Source organism: Ammospiza nelsoni, chromosome 4 (assembly GCF_027579445.1).
Source record: "Ammospiza nelsoni isolate bAmmNel1 chromosome 4, bAmmNel1.pri, whole genome shotgun sequence".
In the NCBI taxonomy this organism is placed as follows: domain Eukaryota; kingdom Metazoa; phylum Chordata; class Aves; order Passeriformes; family Passerellidae; genus Ammospiza; species Ammospiza nelsoni.
Genome location: NC_080636.1, coordinates 23,152,308 through 23,172,345, shown reverse-complemented (window position 1 = coordinate 23,172,345; position 20,038 = coordinate 23,152,308). Strand labels below are relative to the sequence as shown.

At 43.9% G+C, this 20,038-nt stretch overlaps 2 protein-coding genes across 3 annotated transcripts; one reads left to right on the top strand and one right to left on the bottom strand.

Annotated features, from left to right (window-relative positions):
- Positions 1-3,656: 3,656 nt before the first annotated feature.
- Positions 3,657-13,370, bottom strand: LIAS (lipoic acid synthetase). Of its 2 annotated transcripts, XM_059471258.1 has the most exons (11): positions 13,282-13,370; positions 12,019-12,191; positions 11,276-11,369; positions 10,436-10,516; positions 10,038-10,194; positions 8,730-8,787; positions 7,564-7,692; positions 6,919-7,064; positions 6,579-6,649; positions 5,719-5,830; positions 3,657-4,774 (listed from the first exon to the last, which is right to left on the bottom strand). In XM_059471258.1, the coding sequence occupies exons 1-11, from the start codon at positions 13,360-13,362 to the stop codon at positions 4,722-4,724; spliced, it is 1,155 nt and encodes a 384-aa protein (XP_059327241.1). In that variant the 5' UTR covers positions 13,363-13,370; the 3' UTR covers positions 3,657-4,721. The 2 variants fall into 2 exon arrangements, with proteins under 2 accessions (XP_059327241.1, XP_059327242.1); XM_059471259.1 differs by lacking the exon at positions 5,719-5,830.
- Positions 13,371-13,472: 102 nt separating this feature from the next.
- On the top strand, positions 13,473-19,740 carry RPL9 (ribosomal protein L9). The gene is made up of 8 exons (XM_059471260.1): positions 13,473-13,513; positions 13,869-13,915; positions 13,995-14,110; positions 14,940-15,035; positions 15,323-15,455; positions 18,002-18,082; positions 18,535-18,650; positions 19,628-19,740. The coding sequence occupies exons 2-7, from the start codon at positions 13,870-13,872 to the stop codon at positions 18,639-18,641; spliced, it is 579 nt and encodes a 192-aa protein (XP_059327243.1). The 5' UTR covers positions 13,473-13,513; position 13,869; the 3' UTR covers positions 18,642-18,650; positions 19,628-19,740.
- Positions 19,741-20,038: the final 298 nt, after the last annotated feature.

Here is a 20,038-nt window from a genome sequence, read left to right as displayed (position 1 = left end):
CAGAAATGGGTAGATTACAGAAATGTGGGTACAGTTGAAGCTTTAGGACAGTTACTTGAAGATTGAGGGAATTGTATAACAATTTGGATAAACAATACAAGACAGTGTTATCTGACTGAAATAGTTGTGTCCTTGAACCAGGTGCTTCCAGGTTCTGCATGTTAATGGCTTCCACGAAGGGACTTACTCTGCAGCAATCATTTGGCACTTTGGGCAAATATGCCTCAGGCTTTTTGTCCTGTAAGATTTTTCACACGTCAAAAGCCACTCAAAGTGAGTGGGAATTATGGGGGCTTAAAATCAAACTGTCATCTTTCATCATGCCCTTTCCTCCCTACTGATGAGTGCTGCTTTCACGTAACAGCCCTGGATGCAGCAGGGTTGCAATGCAGCCCCTGTGAGCACTGTGATCCCAGAGGCACAGCCCCTGGTGTTGCAGCTGAGTGTCCTCTTGGCTGCCTCTGGCCCTGTAGTACCTGCTCCCTGCTCTTGTGGGGTTAGGAAGAGGGTGCTGACAAGTAGTACTCCAAGGATCTCTTGTCCTTGACTGTTCAGGTTAGCACAGCACTGCTTCAGGGCTCATCTTAACCAGGAGGGTGAGTAGAGGTGTCAGAAAATCAGGATGCCTTTCTGAAACCTGCATGCACCTGCAATAGTAGTGCCCCTGTATGGGACCTGTCTTCATCAGTTTGAAACAGATGATGAGCTGTTACTGTTGTGTGAAGAATTGCTCCTTTTAGGAATATGAAATTGTTCCTGCCATTCCAGTGGCTTTTCACAAGCCATCCCAAAGAGGTGGGAAAACTACCTTGTTGTTACCCCTATTCCTACCCTGTTTCTCCTGCAGAATTAGTCAAAGCTTTGAATTGTGGTTTGTGGGTTAGTCATAAAGATACTAAAGAATGGCCAAGTTCATTACAGTGGGATCACTCTCACTTCCCTCTCTTAGGATCTGGTGCTCCCCCTTTCCTTTCTTAAGAGCAGTAAGAGGTAAAACTAGTACTGGCATTTCCCTTGCTCAATCTTTGAGTCAAATCACCTTAGATTCTTGGTGGCTGCATTCTTTTAGTGGGAGGACTGGGGGATGAATCCAGTGGGGCATTCCTTCAGGATACAGCAATACATACCTTGCATACATGCCAGAGAACCTTCCCACAGGCCAAAAGGAAGAGCTTCAGAAGCTTGTGCAGCACCTTGAATCATCAGCCATTGTCTTCAGAGTACAGTTATCAGGGAAATAAGAACTGGAGATGACCTGAGTTCCTGTCATGAAAGCTTGAGTAGCAGATGTGAGAGATGGGGTTTAATGCTATTGGATCTTTGTGTATGGATGTTCCAGCATGTCATTCTGGGTGAGAATTGTGTAACATGACCAACAGACTCCTGAGCTCTGCAATTCTTTTTATGGGGTTCTTAAAATGCAATTCCATCGTAACACTGCTTTGCAGCGCAAAAATACAACAAGAACATAACAGCTGAAGAAAATCAGGATTTAATACAAGTCTAGAAGTGGTATGATACAGAATGCATAAATTGGGTCTTATGCAAGATGTACTGTTTTTGTTCTGAGTATGTGTGTTCATGTTTTTGTGCAGCTGAAACGAGTCTGGTTCCAGGAATACAATAGCAGCCAAGATTATTCCAAGTGAAGAGAACACATATTTTGGCCAAGACTAGTTATTATAGTAGCAGTTAGTGCTGAGATTTTGTACCGGACAAAAAGTTTATACGTCTCATTTCAGTTTTTTTTAGTGCTATAATATTGTTCAACATCTAAACTTGAAATTTAATTGTTAAACAATGCAGGAAGCATAATGGAGATCTGATTTAGCAATGCTGGAATCAAGCTACAATTTCTGCTCCAAGTTGAACACCTGCAATAAGTTACCACATGTGGTAATAAAGAAGCTTAAATGCTTCACACTTTTTTAATGGAGGGGACACTAATATAAATTATTCATCAAGCAGGAAAAAATTCAAAACTGTTTTTAAATTGACAGAGCCAGTGTTCAGTTCACCTAAGGACTTGCAGTTACTGGCAGATGCAACAATTCTCTATGAATAACATTTAATTATGTTTCAGACAGTGTAGTAGGTTGATGTGATGATGCCAAAAAGACTATTCATTCTTTTAAACTGTCTGTGTCAACTCTAAATCTTATTCCAAAAACTCGGTTTAATGTTTTCCTGGTTGCAAGGATGATTAAGTTTCTTAAAATATTTTATAGCTGCTTTGTGAATCAAACTGACAGAATGGCATGATTGACATACAAAATGAAAATGTCACCAAACATGAAACTTCAGCTAAACAGTCATGAAACCTGTGCTGAATTATAAAAAGGATATTTGTGAGAGTTTGGTGCTTTAACACATAGTTATGGAAAAAACTGAATGGGCAATAGGGGAAGTCAGATGCCTGTACAAGCAGGAATTTGTAACCAGGAAAAGAACTTCAGGGCTTGTCCCCAGATGTTGAAAAAAAACAGACAAAGACCCTCTCCATTCTATGAAGTCAAAGTATGACTTTCTCTAGAATGCACAGCAAAACATGCAGCTAGAAAAGCTTGTATAGCTTCTGACACTGGGTACCAGACAGCTGGCAGACAGTTGTGTAAGGGCATGAAATCATCTTCTGGAACACCCAGCAGCAACTCACAAGATAATTTTAACATGAAGCAATACTGGACTGTGTTTCAAGAAACATTATTTTTCTAACTGTAAGGAAGTTCCTGTGCAATGTTCTCTTGTTTGATAATGGCTGTGTGGCTCAGAGCTCCTTTTTTCTCTATTTCTGGTGTTGGTATGCTGAAAGAGCAGTGACTTGGCAGAAGCTAAATTCATATTCTGTTAAATTTGCTCTGTAGGCAATTCAAAACCATTCTTTGCAGCAGGACCTCTAATAAAGGCTGGCAGCTGTTAAATGTGTGGATATCCTGGAGTTGATGTTGCAACCCTCTGCGTCTGCTGCAGTGGAGGGAGTGCTGAATTTCCTTGCAATGGAAATTTCCTTTCTCTGCTCTAGTACTCACCTGTACTTTAGCTGAAGCAGGACATTTTTGGCTCAAAATACACCTGGGCTTTCCATGTATAGCAATCAGACCTTTTGATTTTTAAAATTTATTAATAATATTGTTTATTTTAAAAAAACAGCCTTGCCTGTCTCTCTGCCTTTACAAAGTACAGCTACTCTTGTTTATCCTTACTTCCCCTTTGTTCCTCATGGCTCACATTTCCCCTTACACTGGTGAATTGGTACATTCCTTCTTGGTTAAAACTTTGTCTTCATAATGTGTTAATATTGCTGTACTTCATTTTGTGAAGTATCAGCTGTGCATCACTGGCCTCAGTTGTACAATATTATTTCATAGAAGTTTCTTGTATATATTATCTTGGTAGATGTCTTCCTCTATCATCTTGCTGAGTTGGTGGGTGTCTCTTTCTCCAGACTGCAGGAGTTTAGAAAAGTCCTGGAGCCAGTCATAGAATTACCTGCATGATGGGAGTTCTGGGCCAGATAGCAAGTCCTGGGATGTTTCCCAAATAACTTGACAAAGATACAGGTCAGGTTAGTTCAGAAATGGTATTTAATGTCCAGAGCTGAGCATTAGGAAGAGAATGATTGGTATTACTGCTGTAAAGAGAGGCAAGTAGAGCTGTTAATGTATGCCACGTTTTTATTTCTGCTTGAGCTTAGTGTGATACACAGTGGATTTCATGTTTTACCCACAATGTGGTTCACTTCTCTGCACTCACATTTAGCAGCCAGAGCAAGCCTCAAGGGGCAAGTAACCAGACCCACCAAACACAACCACTGGGGTTTTATCTTTCCCTTCATGACAAGACAATAGCCATGCAACAGGAGCACTGTACAGAACTGCAGTTCTGCATACTCAATACCAAAGAAGCATCTGTGCAGCTCAGTGGGGTTTGTTACAGTCATGTACATAAATTAGGGGTAGCTTCATTTATGCTCATACACGAACTCTGATTTTTCAAATAATTATTAATTAATCTTTAATTATTTAAATTAATGGTATCTACACAGAGTTAATTGTCTTGCCAGAAAGGACATTTTGTTTTCTTTTGCTTGATACCTTGTATGCACCAAGGCTCACACTTGGAGACAGGCAAGCTCTGGAAAAGCTTTAGCTGTCAGAATGGTACAGCTCTTTTTCTGTGGTGCAGCAAAGAGATACAATCTTTTGAAGGCGTATCACTGAACTTTCTGTAGCAGAGTTCAAGAAAGCTCTAATCTGGTGCATTATCACACACAGTCTTTCTTTAGAACTCCTATAGTACCCAGAGCCCCTGCAAGCTTATGTTACATAATGTAAGATACACCAAAGTATCTGTGCCTTTCTAGTTACTATCAGCACCTTCACAGGTATTCACTGCAGCAATGCTGACTGCTGTAGCAGACCTATAAATCTGCCCAGTCTTTGCTCCCAGCTTATGTTTGTTTCTTCCACCTCAGTTCCACCACTCTTTCAAAATCGATTCTGTCTTTTTGCTGAACACTCAAGTACTCTGTTGCTGTAGCCTTGCCAGAAGAAATGAGGTAAATTAATGTATTTTTTGTGAGAAAAAAATGGTTCTGGAAAGATAGTAAGTTTATTCATATAGCCACCGTCTGTTCTTCTGCATTTCTAGAACTGAGTATAATTATGCACTGAAAAAAGGATTCTTAAAACTGGCTGCTTTAAATAGGTTCATTCTCATTTTCAGATGGCTTTTGTCTTTCTTTTTTCTACCAAGTTCTTCAAGAAGAATTCACCTGATTAAAAGGAAAATAAAATAGACACCGAAATTATTTGTAGGTATTTCAATAAAATAAGGCAGAAGAATACATTCTTAACATGAGTGTTCTACTCTACAATACAATTGTTTTCACCAGTTATTTTATAGGATTTCAATTATATATAACGGTATTTCCAATACATACAGCAGGAATCTAAAAAACCCTCAAAACTATAATCCAACACAGCATCCCTCCACTCCCAAAATCCTGATTTTCCTCCTGTCCAGTTTTATGAAATAGCTCTGTTGCTTTGTGCATTACAACAGGCAAAAGTGAATTGATTTAATTAAAATTTAATTCCCGTTTCATAAAGTATCAGCAAGTTGTAGTGAAACCAGCTATAAATCTTGTTTGAGCTGTCATTAAAACAGACTGAGCAGCACAGTACCCCAGATGAGTCTTCTCTCTCCTTCCTTAGGAAAAAGTGTGATGCTGTACCTACACCACAGTTCCATTAGTATCAGCTGCTACTTTATACCCAGTGCTTTATCAGAAAAAGCACTGCTGTAAGTGTCTCTAACTATTTTTAAAGCATTGTAAATAAATTCTGCCTATAGCAACAAAATTGCAACACAACCAGGGACCTCCTTGAACCCAGAAGCATCCAAGAGACAGAACATGAAGGAAAACTTGAAAATTTGGTACCCTCTATCCTGTCTCACACATTAAGTATAGTACAGAATAGGTTTGGAAAAAAAATAGGTTAAGCAGCACTGCAATTGTACAAATACTAATTACTGTCCTACTGATGCATTTGGATGACCTACAGGAAACAGTTTAAGTACTTTTTAAAATACAGATGATAACTCTATGAGGTGTCCTTGAGCTAAGGTGAGCTTTGATGCACATTACTTCACTGTTTTAGTTTTGTATAATAAAATGTTACATGCTAAATAACCCAATGCCTTTCAGTAACTTACCTGCTTTGTAGGAAGAACGCACTAAAGGCCCGCTAGCAGTGTAATGGAATCCAAGATCATTTCCTACTTTTTCCCAGTACTTAAACTTCTCAGGAGTTATGTACTCTTCCACCTGGGGGAAAGAATTAATTTTGCCCAGGTGCTAATGCAAAAGAAATTGCTATAGCTAGCATACAGTGAAATGAAATACAGCTATATTACAAGTTCAAAATTTTTCACTCCAAAGCTTTCATCAGTGAAGTCACAAACAGCATTTTTGCTTTGCTTTCTACCAAACAAATGTATTTTATTTGTTTTACATATTTAGCTGAAAAGTTCAGAATTTAATCTCTAGTTGTTGCTTTATAATTTTCTTCATTCTGTTTTTGAATGGTCCCTTCGAGCAAACCTTTTTTTTCTGGCCAAGTTAGTGAAAAACCACAATAGTCCTACAAATCTCTTTACTAACAGTTAATTCAGTGAAACACAGGAACAGAACAGAGAGTGAATTTCTGGACAGATTGCAGAAGCAGAAAATGGTAAATATCCCAGCTGAAGGGGCACCATTAAGGGAGAGGCTGTAGGACAGCAAAGGGGCACTGGCTTGAGCAATTATGTTAGAGACATACACTGAAGCTCTTGTTTTCCAGAACCACGCCTCAGCTCCAGCTGTCTCCCTGGCTAACAGCAGAAACTAGCACTGGGAAGTCTGCAGAAGATACAAGGGGTTAGGTGGCTGATGTCATTTTTAGTGAAGAGCCCCTAACAGATGATCACTGTCAGGCTAAACAAGGAAGGAAGTTTTTCTCAACATCTGCAGTTAGAGTAAGGACAACTGTGCAAGGACCTTAACTCTGCCTGTAAGTTAAAGGCACTTTTACCTTTAGGTGACGTTTTGTTGGTTGCATATACTGTCCTAGGGTCAAACAATCCACATCTGCTTCCCGCAATACTGTAAAAACAAAATTCCTCGTTAGTGGCGGAAGGATCACAAGGAAAATCATGAATCTACCTGTCAAATTGAACCTGTAAGCTATAAGAAAACAAAATATTTCAGAAATTCAGTCTTTTTTAACCAAATTATTGTTTTTCAATGGAACTTGGAAAACAGTTCCTGCACCAGCAGACTGATAGGCGAAGATGCTTACAATTGTTTTCCAACACTAATTGTTTTCAATTTCATACCTGGGAATTCTGGCATCTACTTCAACATCAACTTACATTTCATTGTGGAATATACTTGTTCATCCGTCTCGCCTAGCCCCAGCATGATGGAGGTTTTGGAAATGACGCCGGGCTGCACCTCTTTAGCGTGTTTCAGCACTCGGACCGACTGCTCGAAGTTGGCTCGGGGGTCGCGGACCTTCCTTCGCGCATTTCCAGCACAAGGGGGAAAACACGTGGAAGGGCACAGAGAAGTTAGAGACGCCAGCACTGGCACGTTCTGCCAATTTCTGCGAAGCGGCGGAGCAGAGGGTTTTGGGCCGCCCAGTCGGACACCGGCACCGGGCCGGGCCCGGCTCAGGCACCGCGGCCGGGCTGGGGCGCCCCGTGAGGCGGCACCGACCGGACCCGCGCCGCGAGCGCCCCCTGCCGGCGGGCTCGGCGGCACACGCGCGGGGCAGGCCGGGAACGGGAACAGGAACAGGAACGGGCGCGGCTCCGTTACACAGCCGGCCCCATAGCCCGGCCTCACTCCGCGCCCGGCCCCACAGCCCGGCCCCGCTACACAGCCGGCCCCACTGCCCGGCCCCGATACACAGCCGGCTCCATAGCCCGGCCCCACAACCCGGCCTCACTCCGCGCCCGGCCCCGATACACAGCCGGCCCCGCTCCGCGCCCGGTACACCCAGAGCCATTGCTCACCTCTGCAGCGCCGGCACCGTCTCCACGTTGTGGGCATACACATCCAGCCCCGACGAGGCGACTTTCTCCACTGCTTTAAGGTCACCTCGGAAATCGGGAGTAAGGCATTCTACCAGGATTTTTGGATTCCTGAAAACAAGAGACAAAAGGAACACACGCGTTGTGGCATTTTGTGTCCCTGGTGCTAAAAAAAACCCATACCCTCATAACTGAACACATGACACTCTAATAAGCAAAGTTAACTCAGGATAATTCCAAACCAACAGGTTTCTGCAAACACATTATAACAAACTCGTATTAAGTTAACCGGCAACAAAGACACATTAAAAAAATACAGTGCATGCAAATGTTTGAGAGACTGTTGGAATTGCTTTTACATTTATTATTTGGCTTCTGCTGTATTTCAGTTCACATCAGTAAAACCAGGAATTTGTTTTGTTTAAGATCATAGCTCCAAAATAGAGAAGAGCTATAATTCTGCTACTGGAATAAGAAGACTGAGTCTAGAATCTAGTCTTGGTGTTCAGGAGCCTGATTTCAGCTCAAAAAGGCTGGTGGGGAAAACTGCAGGAACCCTTCAAGCCCAAAGATACACTGGATGAAGACTTAAATAAAGTTATACAAATGAATTCTGCAGGCAGGCAAGTGTGCTGTTGAATGGCATCCAGGGCACCGATGTAGGGTAAAGGCAGCACAGCCAGGGAAAGGAGGAAGATACAATCACAGACTTGGAAATGGCCACTGAGGCAAAATGAAAAGCAATTTGATCACTGCTGAATGAGAAACCAGACTCCTTTGGTCACAGGGTGACAGAGTTACCTAACTGCTGTGTTTGAGCCCAAGCTTCAGGAATGAACATACCTCAGAAGAATGTATTAATTTCCTGGAAACCAGCTGTCTGCTCAAAGAAAGAATCCAGTGCTTAGCTTTAAATAAGCCTGGGATGAATTGGAAATGCATCCAAATTCAAAACAGTTTGGGGCCATTCTATGAGAAAGATGAAGAAAGAGAAAAAAAAAAGAAAAAAAAAGGGGGGCACAGACAGGCTAGAGGCAGACTTTTGTATTTGCATGGCCCCTGGAATAACCCGGCTGAAGGAGCTGTGACCTCCATGCAGCACCACATTCTGAAGTTTTAACAACAACAGTAACACATCAATGACACACCTTTCCTTCAGATGCCGGACTGTCTTTGCAAAGTGCTCCGCTCCACCATCAGGCATATCTAGAAGCATTGCAATTATTCAGTTAATCTTTCTGTTCAAGAAATGTATTTACTTAACAGCAAAGCCAAAAAACACATCCAATTCAAATCTTAAATGCAAAATAATAGAGCAGTCAAACCCCAGTCTTGTCTCACTGCTTATACCAAGGGCTTACAAAAGATATCCTACCAAGCCTCTGCACAAAGTCTGTGATTGTCTAGGGCAGAGCTCAGATTTACCTGTCTCTAGGTTCCCTGTCTCCCTGAGCACCAAATGGCTTTACCTATTTATGGTTCTGGTCTGAAAAACAGCTGTACAAAAACTGAGAAGTATATATTAGTGCTCTTTTAAGCCCCTTTGAAGCCACTGGACTTTCCATCACACTGAACAGCTTTTACAATGGCTTTCCTCACCTATATGGTGTCACCACCACAAGGGAGCTACTGCAAGGAAGCTACTTCCTACTGCCTTAGGAAAACACAACTTTCAGTTTTGTTACATATAATATATTCTAGGTTTAGTGTTTAGAAGGAAGTTCTGTATTGGTATTGTATACATTTTGGGGATTTTTTTCAGTTGCATTTCATTTGATCATACCTCCTTTCCAGAGTGTTTGTAAGCCTTTCTTTTGTGTTTTGCAAGATTTCGTTTCCCTTCCCCAAAGGAAATTTCATTTCCTTTTGGGAAATTTCATTTCCTTTCAGGAAGGGAAACAAAATCTTGCCATTTCAATGGGGATCAATTGGGCAAGCTTTGGTGCATGTCCCTGTCCTTGATGCCATCCTGTACCTTTTGATGGCTTTCAGTTTGGTGAAGATTTTTTTTCAGTATCCTTTTTGCTATCCAAGTAATAGAACATGGTGTATATGCATGCATTCTGCCAAAAGTTAGTTAATAAAATATATTTAGTGTTGTGGTATTTACTGATGTTTATTAAAAGTGTAATTTTTGTTGTATTTCACCAAACATGGAGAAATACTGAGAATATGTAGGAACTGTGCAAAGTTTCAGCACTGTTGTCTCCTTTAACACAGCCCTCCTGGGCAGCAGTGCAGATGAATGCTCTTGGGGGCTGTGTGTAGCCACAGAACACCAGTGGGAGCTCAGGGTGGTGGCACAAGGAGAGCCCAGGCAGGCACTGGTAGAACCCAGGCAGGCACAGGAGAGCCCAGGTTGGGTGGCACAGGAGAGCCCAGGCAGGCACTGGCAGAGCCCAGGTTGGGTGGCACAGGAGAGCCCAGGCAGGCACTGGCAGAGCCCAGGTACGCACCGTCTCTGTCCACAGAGGTCAGCACCACGTAGTCCAAGCCCCACTCGGCGATGGCCTTGGCGGTGTTGTAGGGCTCCTGCGGATCCAGCGGAGGGGGGTTCTTGGCAGTCTTTACTGAACAAAATCTGCAGCCTCTGGTGCACGTGTCACCCATCAGCTGGAATATGAAAGACATTCCTACCCTTACACAGTACATAGCACTATAGCTCAGCTGGGAAACAGCTGCATAAACTACAGCAGAAAGCAAAAACAAAATAGGACAGTATTTTACTCTAAAGCACTTTAGTGCTTTAGTTACTTTATTGTAATAAACCCACTCCACTACAGTAAAGATCCAACAATAGAGTACAAACAGCCCAGACATTAACAGAACACTTAGGAAATGGTTCATGACTTACCATAATAGTAGCTGTTGCTGTGGCATATTCCCCACCTCCCCAGCACTCTCCAATGTTGGGACAACGTGCTTCTTCACACACCTGGAGGTGAAAGGCTGTACTGTACCTGGATTGTTCCATATTATTTTTGAAAATAATTATTATATTATTGATGGATTTTAATAGTAGCCTACAAACAAAACATAATTCCTTCTGGTAAATGAGGTTAAGAATTGCCTGCTGTTTTTAAGACTTCAATAGAACAGATAGGAAGAGAACAGCTTCCTGATATCCATTACCTTTATTTTCTCTACTTCAAAACTCCAAAAACTGCTCAGCCACATAACTGTCTTATTAATTAGCACAGACTATCGTTAACATTATTATTTTAAATTTAAGAACTGATAAAATGTTCACAAAGTATGTGATTCATTAAAGCACAAAGAACTTAGTCTGAAAATAAAAAAAGAAAATAAATCCCCTCCATGCATTCCCACTGCTTTTTACTATCTGGAAAGTACAATTAACAAAATCTCCACAATTTCTTTTCATGAAAATCAAGTATATAACTCTGAGATTCTGTGTGTCTCCAGTAAAAACAGTTGCACATAGCATCTTCTAATCTCTGGTGATATACGTAGTAAACACCAGTATTTAAAATCACAGTAGGAAAAACACTATATCTGTTGGATTTACCCTTATTCTCTATGGGTAAAATTCACTGCTAGCAAAAAGGATCAGCACTGAGCTTGGTTTCAGCTCTGAAGATCATGCAAGACATGATTTCTACCTGTCCTCCACACAGAAAAATGTAAAATCTGCCTTACTTCTACAGGAACACTTGGTTGGTGCCAGACTTACCGTATGAAGATTTAAACTTCTCAAGGTATTCTTTAATTTATTGTAGTTCTTTCCCATGGGAATCTTTGTTTTCAGCCATGGAGGAAGATGCAGCCTGAATAACACCAAGCAAACACAAAGATTTATAAACTACTTACACTGTAAGTTTTATTCAGAGATTTGTTTTAATTTATTACAGATTCCAACAAAGAAAGAGCCCTTGAAAACTGATACAACTCAGTAACTAACATCATTCATGGCCAGATCAGACTTCTCTTTCCTGCTCATCATCATTCCAACACTCAAGCATGGGAATTGTTGCCATTGAAACGTTTACAACTGTTCACTGTTCCAGAGGGATTGAACAGTGCCACACTGGACACTGCAGCCATTAATGGCAGCAGACATTGCACAGCTATCACAAAGTAATAGCTGGAAATAACTGGAAATATGGGGGTTTAATAATTTTTTTAACATAAGTCTTCATTTTTTGTTTTGTCTATCAGTAGTACTTTTTCAACACTTTTTCACCTACTGATGTATATTTGTAACTTAATTATAGGCACTCAAGAACATACCATCATGTCTCCACATTTTTTTATGGATTTGAAGTTAATGACATTTGTCCTTTCTCAAATAATCCTTAAATTTGCAACACGGTAGGGTGAAATTTAATAAAGATATATAGCATACATTTTGTAGTTATTACTAAACATGCAAGATCATGCTGGGGAACAACTAAAGTTGTTTAAAATCACTATTACCTTTCTCCTTTCTCACGCTTTAAATTGCCTTTATAGTCAGCCCATGTGCTCTTGTCTGACAGATCTCCAGAGACAAAGTCCTGTAAGTCTGGTCCATTTTGCAGGAACTCTTTTTTTTCCCCTGGTAAAGAACCTGATGTTCCATACTGGTTACACACATGGCTTCCTGACACCTAAAGCAAGCAAAATTATAATTTATTTAGTAACAAACATGGTGGCATTACTAAACGACAATTTGCCTTTGTGCTGGTTAACACATACTTTGTGTAAGCATTTTCCCAATGGCTTTTAAGTTAAATGTATAATCCTCTTTTTATTTTAAGCTACATGTAACAGACTTATCTATCATGACACCACACTAAATTGTGCGGCGTAACACGCAATTCCCCTGTACTCAGCACTGGGGAGGCCACACCTCAAATCCTGTGCCCAGTTCTGGGCCTGACTGCAAGAACCACACGGAGGGGCTGGAGCGTGTCCAGAGAAGGGACACGGAGCTGGGGAAGGGTGTGGAGCCCCAAGCTTGTGGGGAGCAGCTGGGGAAGGGTGTGGAGCCCCAAGCTTGTGGGGGGCAGCTGAGGGAGCTGGGGGTGCTCAGCTGGAGAAAAAGAGGCTCAGGGGCAACTGACCGGTCTCTGCAATTGCCTGAAAGGAGGCTGGAGCCAGGTGGGGATGGGCTTCTTCTCCCAGGCAACCAGCGACAGGGTGAAACAGCCTTAAACTGCACCAGGGGAGGTTTAGTTTGGACATCGGAAGGAACTTCTCCCCAGAAAAGGTGACTGGCCATTGGAATGGGCGCCCAGGGAGGCGGTGGGGTCACTGTCCCTGGGGGTGTTTAAGGCAGGGCTGGATGTGGCGCTCGGTGCCGTGCTGTGGTTACGGGCTGGTGCTGGGTCACAGCCTGGACTCGATGGCCGCAGAGGTGTTTCCAACCCAGCCGGTTCTGTGGATAACGCTGTGCGGGTCACTGCGGTGCTGCGGGGCCGCGGGAAGCGCCTTTGCCAGGTTTCCCGGTGCTGTCCATGAGAGCGGGGCCGGGGCTCGGTGTCCTGGGGATGCGTGTGTCCGTGCGGGGCTGGGACGGTCCGTCCCGGGCTCTGCCCGCGGCCACCCCGCACTGCCCCGCACCGCCACAGACCCGCTCGGCACCGCCGTGTGCCCCACAGCGTCTCCTCCTGCTCTGCTCTGCCGTGCCGTATCGCTGCCCCCACCCGCCCGGCCCGTTGCGTTACCGGCGGCCCCCGGGGCACAGGCGAGACTCACCCGGGCCCGGCCCCGCGGCACCAGCAGCCCCCGGGCGGCGGCGGCGGCCCCGCACCGGCCCTGCGGCAGCAGCAGCGACATGGCGGCGCCCAGCCCGATCGACGCGCTCGGCCCGCTCGGCTACTCTTGCCTATCGGACGGCTTCCTCGGCGCGATGACGTCACGGACCCGGAGAGGCTACAAATACGTGATGACGTCATGCGCTGTCTCTTTTGGCTCTGTGCGCTGCAAGGTGAGGGCTGGCGGCGCCCCGGGATCGCCCGGGATCTCCGGGACAATCCGGGACCATCCGCGGCGTTCGGCTCCCCAGCGCCCCGTCCGCGCACGGGCAGCCCCCCAGGGCGGTCCCGAGCCCCGCCGGCGCCTCCTGTCCCGCACCCTGCGCGAGAGGGCCCCGGGGCGGCGCCTTCCCGGCAAGGCCCCGCTGAGGCCGCCGCGCTCCGGGCCCGGGTGGGAGGCGCCGCTGCGGGGAGCGGAGCCCGGCGGTGACAGCGCGGAGGGGGCGTCGGGTCGTGCAGGGCAGGAGCGGGCGGGGCCCCGCGGGCACAAGGGCGAGGGTCTCCAGCGTTTGTCGTTGTCTCCCGCAGGATGAAGACCATCCTCAGCAACCAGACTGTGGACATCCCCGAGCAAGGTCAGTCCGCGCCGCGGGCGGGAGGCGCCGGCCGGGCCGCCCCCGCAGCCCGTAACGCGTGTCCGCCTTTGGTCCGCAGTGGGAGTTTCGCTGAAGGGCCGGACGGTCATCGTGAAGGGGCCCCGAGGAACCTTGAGGAGGGATTTCAACCACATCAACGTGGAGCTGTCCCTCCTGGGGAAGAAGCACAAGAAGGTGGGTGCAGCACAGGTCCTTTCGCTGCCCGGAAACAGGCGGGAGCTTTATAGTTGGTTTAAAAACTTCTTGGTGGTGGAGGAGACTGACCAAAAAAGTTCAGCAGCGGGTGACTTGTTAGGTAGGTTTTGCTTATTCCTGTGTTTTCTGAGCGAGGTTGGTCTGGTGGAAGCGTGGCGCCTCCTCGGGCACTGCGGGAGTGAATACGTAGATTGCATTATTCTGTAGTGACAGTTACAGGAAAAGGGGTGGTTACTGTATGCTGTTCTACAAACTGGCTCTTTTAGAGGAGAAAAATAATTTTTTTGGATTTCCATAAACTGCAAGTTATATTAGGAGAGGAGAGATAAATAAGTGCATGATTTTTCATATTGTCTCAAAAAGTATAAGAAAATATCAAGAGTGACTGATTTCAGCTACTGTTTATCAAAGATCAAGTGTTTCATTAAAACAGTGGATCCTCACAGAGTGTTTAAGTTGGTTGTGCATAGGAGGCAGACTTTAGAACAATATGCTTAGCAATTGCTAATGCATCCTTTAGCTCAAGATTGTATATTTATCTACCCCAGCTCTTTTTGAAGACTTGTTAGTGGCAAGACCTGAAGAAAACAAACGTTTCTCCCATGTCTCAGGTTAGGATTTAAAAGAGGAGCCGGGTGGGCCTTTTGTAAGTAGTCTGTCAAGTAAACAAAACAGTTCTATGTTTTTGTTTGGTGGGCTTTACGAAGTTTATCTGAAAGTTTTGTTCCACATTTGGGTTTTCACGAAGTTGTTTTGTTGCTGGTTTTGAAGTGAGCTGAAAGCTTTGTCAATGTGATTTTTGATGCAGCTGCGTGTTGACAAGTGGTGGGGTAACAGAAAGGAGCTGGCCACAGTTCGCACGATTTGCAGCCATGTACAGAACATGATCAAGGGGGTCACTCTGGTAAGTTGTGTTGGGAACCAGATCACCGCTGCCCTTTTGTTACTTGCAGTGAGGGCCTTTTCCTTTATGGAGGGAGAGCATTGCTAAGCATCCAGGATGCAGCTTCTTTCTCCTCGTGCTTTTTGTCTTGCCTTCGCTGTCAGGCAGGTTCTGGGGGTGGAGGAGAGGATGAATGTCTCTGCCCTTTTCCAGGAGCTGTTGCTGCTCCTGGGCTGTAGTTTCCCTGGCAGCCCGGTGCACATTCTGCCTGTGGGCCTGTTTCAGCGTGCGCTTGTGTCCCTGCCCAGGGCTTCCGCTACAAGATGCGCTCGGTGTACGCTCACTTCCCCATCAACGTGGTGATCCAGGAGAACGGCTCGCTGGTGGAGATCCGCAACTTCCTGGGGGAGAAGTACATCCGCAGAGTGAGGATGAGGCCAGGTGAGCCTCTCTGCAGGTCCATCCTGCTGGTTCTAACTAGGCTTTCCAAGCTGCTTGCTTTGGGCTCTGCCTCTGAGAAGGGGAGAGGATGAATAATTGTTGGAGCAGCCTGTGCTTGTCTGAATTGATGTAATTTACTTATGCTACCATTGCCACTGTTCAGGTTTATTATTAATAATGCCTCTGTAGTTTTACTAGTGAGAGTTAGCTAACAACCAGTCTGGAGTTAGTTACTGTAGTACAAGGGATGCAGGATTTACTTCAATCGCTGGGAGATCTTAACACTGTTGATACTTGGCAGCTGCTTAGTGTTAGATTTGCATTTCTGTTCTAAAGCACTGCACATGAACTAGTTTCATACCACATTGTAGTTTTGGTCTTTAAGGTATTCTAGTTTGAATTTGCTGATTATCTAGGAGCATTCACAATAAACTTAAAAATTATCATCTTATTAGCTGTTTTTACATCTTGCACACTTGGAGTTTCAGTAAAATATCTAACATAAAAGCAGGCACTTGATGGAGCTTGCTAAACTTCTGAAAGGGGGCAGCAAAACATGTCATAAACAGAGTTACACAAAGACTGTAGGAAAGACATCCCTTAGCCATTTGGTTTTTTCTAATTCCATTTCTGGCAAGGGTATGGGTAAGGACATTTAAAGTGACTGATGATGTTTTGGGGTGACTGTAGAGGAATGCTTTAGAACTTGTCCCAAAACACTGGTAGATAACAGTGCAGCAGAGTTACAGGGTTTTTGATTTACTGTGGGTTATTAAGGGTGGGTTTGATTATTGTATTTGGTTTTTTTTTAAAGTCAGCATTTACTGCTAGTAATATGTAGGGGCCTGAATATATGTATTGTTATAAAGGAGTCCTTGTGAATATATATATATGTAGTGAGAGTCCTATGTATTAGATAGGTGGGTCCTGTTGCTCTGGATGAGCTACAGCTGTGGGATCCTTGGTTGGGTAGCAGCTGTAGCTCATGAAGGGCTCTGGGATAAAAGGGGGTTGGGTCGAGAGCCCAGGAGGAGCCCCTATGGAAGCCATGAGGAACTGTGCTGCAGAGAGGAGCTGCATAATAGGACCAGCAAGAAGGTATGGACTTTAAGATGGGACTCCAGAAATATGAAATACAATAAGATAACAACAACAATTGGTGACCGCGACGTGATAAAGAACATGCAGCCAAGGAGAAGGTATGGAATCCCCCGGACAGCCGAGAGCTGTGGCAGCCGGAGAGCTGGGACAGTGGAAGATAGGACAGCTGAGAGCTGTGGCAGCCTGAGAGCTGGGACAGATATGGATATTGTAACTGTGTAATTGAAAAATTGTTAAAAGAAAAGGGGGGAAATGTAGGGGCCTGAATATATGTATTAGGTATGGAATCCCCCGGACAGCCGAGAGCTGTAGCAGCCTGAAGAGCTGTGGAAAATAGGACAGCCTGAGAGCTGTAGCAGCCTGAAGAGCTGTAGAGAAGAACATAGCTATTGGATCAAGGAGCTGTGGCAGCCAGGAGCTGTGAGAAATATGGCCTTTGAGTCAAGAAGCTGTGTGTTGTACATGACCTTTGAGTCATGGGGGAATGTGTGTATTGTATTTGTGTGTGTATTGTAAGGAAATGCATATATTGTACTTGAATATCTATACTGTATTTGACTATATTTGTTAGTAATAGAAAAAGGGGGAAATGTGGAGAGAGTCCCTGTAAGATCTATGTGTTGGATAAGTGGGTCCCAGCTATTCTAAATGAGCTACAGTTGCAAAGTCCTTAGTTGGGCAGCAGCTGTAGCTCATGAAGGGCTCTGGGATAAAAGGGGGTTGGGTCGAGAGCCCAGGAGGAGCCCCTATGGAAGCCATGAGGAACTGTGCTGCAGAGAGGAGCTGCATAATAGGACCAGCAAGAAGGTATGGACTTTAAGATGGGACTCCAGAAATATGAAATACAATAAGATAACAACAACAGTAATAGGCTGGCTTAAAATCTGATATCTGTTGATTAAATAGATATAACTGTAAAACTAATGTTACTCTCCTTAAAAATTCAAGTTTCCTGTTAGATTCTCGAATGCCATCATGTTTACTCCTTGTGAGTATTTGCACCATTGCTAGTGTAAACACAGTACATGACATGACAGGGGGCAGGTGGTTTTTAATGGCCTCGATTGTTCTGTGATTGCTGACTCCAGTGTTGTCTTAATGAGCACAAGCCTGTGGGAGATGGCACACCTTACTGACAGAGTTGTGCTGGCAAAGTGCTGGCTTGTACACAGTGTTGGTGATTGATGCTCTAATGTAATAAGGGGTAAGCAGGAGTATAACTTTATTCCCTCCAGAGCATGACTTGCACTAATCTTTAATTGAAATTGTGAGGGAGGACAGCCCTGGAATGGATTTGAGGGACTCTCTTTAACAAAGTCATAGAAGCTAATTATTGTCTTGAGCACTAGTGTTTAGATATGTAAATTGGGACAGGACATTAATATTGTTTGTTTAATACACTTAACACCTTCAACAGTGTGAATTATGTGTTTGCCTTTCCATAGGTGTTACCTGTGCAGTATCTCAGGCCCAGAAAGATGAGCTGATCCTTGAAGGGAATGACATTGAGCTGGTCTCCAATTCAGGTTTGTGAAAGTAGATGTGTGGAAAATTGTATGGAAGCTTTTATCTGAAGATGGCAGCTTAGCAAACTCTTTACCTCAAACCCTGAGGTAAACAACAGCACAGATTTTTTTTTGCTCTAGTCACTGTAATTGCTTTTCATAGTTCCTTACTCTGTTTCTAAGCTTAAAGGTGTTTTTACAATTCTGCAGAACCTTTTTCAGGTCAGCATTTACGGCCTTTTTGGCACCAAACTTTTCAGTTGTTCATGTGTGCAGTAATGAAGTGCCACTGCCCTGAGTTGGGCTCAATGAAATGCATCCTATTTTCATTAGACCTTACAGGATTTAAAGTTGGTATTTCCTGTCTCTAGATGACAGTCCTGTTTGTTAGATTAAATACTGGAGCATAAACAAAGGCTGCATGTTGGGTTCGACCTTTAGGCTTTGTGCTCATGGTCTCACTTTGTCTGCAGCTGCTTTGATCCAGCAAGCCACCACAGTCAAGAACAAAGATATCAGGAAATTCTTGGATGGTATCTATGTTTCTGAGAAGGGAACAGTGCAGCAGGCAGATGAGTAAAACTCACAGGTTGGTATCATCTTAATACACATTGTACATCTTCTCTGTAGAGATGGGGACTTGACAAGGTTTATCTGCTTCAACGTGGCCATGGTCAAACAGGTTCCCAATAGGGATGAAATTTTGTTTGTAAAACATGTCATAAGATGCATCATAAAACTTGAGTTTTGGCAGGTCTTTCAACAGCAGTTTTCCATCTTTCATCAACTTGGCATTTTGCTGCTGTATGGAGAAAACCTGTCTCTCCAGTGCTGTACTCTGCATTGTGAATGCAAGCTGCAGTGCTAGCTGAGATTTAAAAACAGCAGTCCTGGCCTAATAGACTGATTTGCAGAGAAGATCTCAAACTCATGTTCCTGCTGGTTGGCCACTGCCCTCACTACAGTGGTGGACAGGGCCCAGTTTATCTGTAAAGGCCTTCTGAGCAGTTAGTAGGTAAATGCTGGTAAACAGGTCAGTTTAACAAGGACAACTATTTACATTGTCCATGGGCATTTTACTGAAGTTGAGTATGAGCATTTGGGGATAATTTAGGAATTGTAACTGCTAAAGGAAGGCATTCAGCTGTGTGCGGTTCCTTACACAGTACACCTTTGCAGGATGAGACAGTCTGACTTGCAAATAATTTCTGTGCTGTGTGCCTAAGCTTGAGGCAGGATGTAGATGAAGTGAGTTTCATAAACCCGGTTTTTTATCAGTCATACTCCAGATACCAAACATTTGCAAGCCTCTGAAAAAATAACTTTTAGTATTGTTCCAAGTGCCTTGAGAGAGGGAGCAACTTACTACATTTGTTGAGCAGTTGAGCTGTTGTGCTTGAAGGCATCTTTAAGTAATCTTGTCTGTGTAAAATCAAATTCTTTAAACTATTAATGTCTGACTTGCATTAAATCATCAGATAAATAAACATCAAAGGGTTATAAACGTTAAGTTTCACATTTGCACTGCTAAAATCTTTCTAAAAGCTCTCTATGTTTTATTTACAGCTGTCTGGACCCCCAGCGGTATTTACCGTGAGACATTGTCCAACTATTCCAGCTGGTACAAGGTGATGATACCCTTGGAGGCTTACTAGAATAAACTATATTTCCTATCTTGAGTTTGTTGAGTTTTTTTTTAAGAACTAAATGGTGATTGCATGAACCTGATGGCTTTCAGAGAAGCAGATTGCACAGTGGGTCCTCCCTACCAATGTGTTTTCAAACCATGGGACTTCATTCAGACTGAATGAACGTGCTCAGAGACTGGTAGGGCAATGTGTAGGCTGTGCTACCGTGATCTTTCTGTGACAAAGTTATGAAGTGGCATTTTTGAATCACAGCATTAAGAAATAATAAAAGCATTTTTCTCATAGGGGAGACCAGTGTTCTTTCACATCTTTTCTCAAGCCTCAGACT

Coding starts and splice junctions, on each gene's coding strand:
- LIAS (XM_059471258.1), bottom strand. CDS start 13,362: ATGTCGCTGCTGCTGCCGCAGGGCCGGTGCGGGGCCGCCGCCGCCGCC. Junction 8,788..10,037: donor GACCTCTGTGGACAGAGACG/GTGCGTACCTGG, acceptor CAATGCTTCTAG/ATATGCCTGATGGTGGAGCG. Junction 7,065..7,563: donor ACGGTGCCGGCGCTGCAGAG/GTGAGCAATGGC, acceptor AAATGCGCGAAG/GAAGGTCCGCGACCCCCGAG.
- RPL9 (XM_059471260.1), top strand. CDS start 13,870: ATGAAGACCATCCTCAGCAACCAGACTGTGGACATCCCCGAGCAAG. Junction 15,036..15,322: donor TGATCAAGGGGGTCACTCTG/GTAAGTTGTGTT, acceptor GTCCCTGCCCAG/GGCTTCCGCTACAAGATGCG. Junction 18,083..18,534: donor TGAGCTGGTCTCCAATTCAG/GTTTGTGAAAGT, acceptor CTTTGTCTGCAG/CTGCTTTGATCCAGCAAGCC.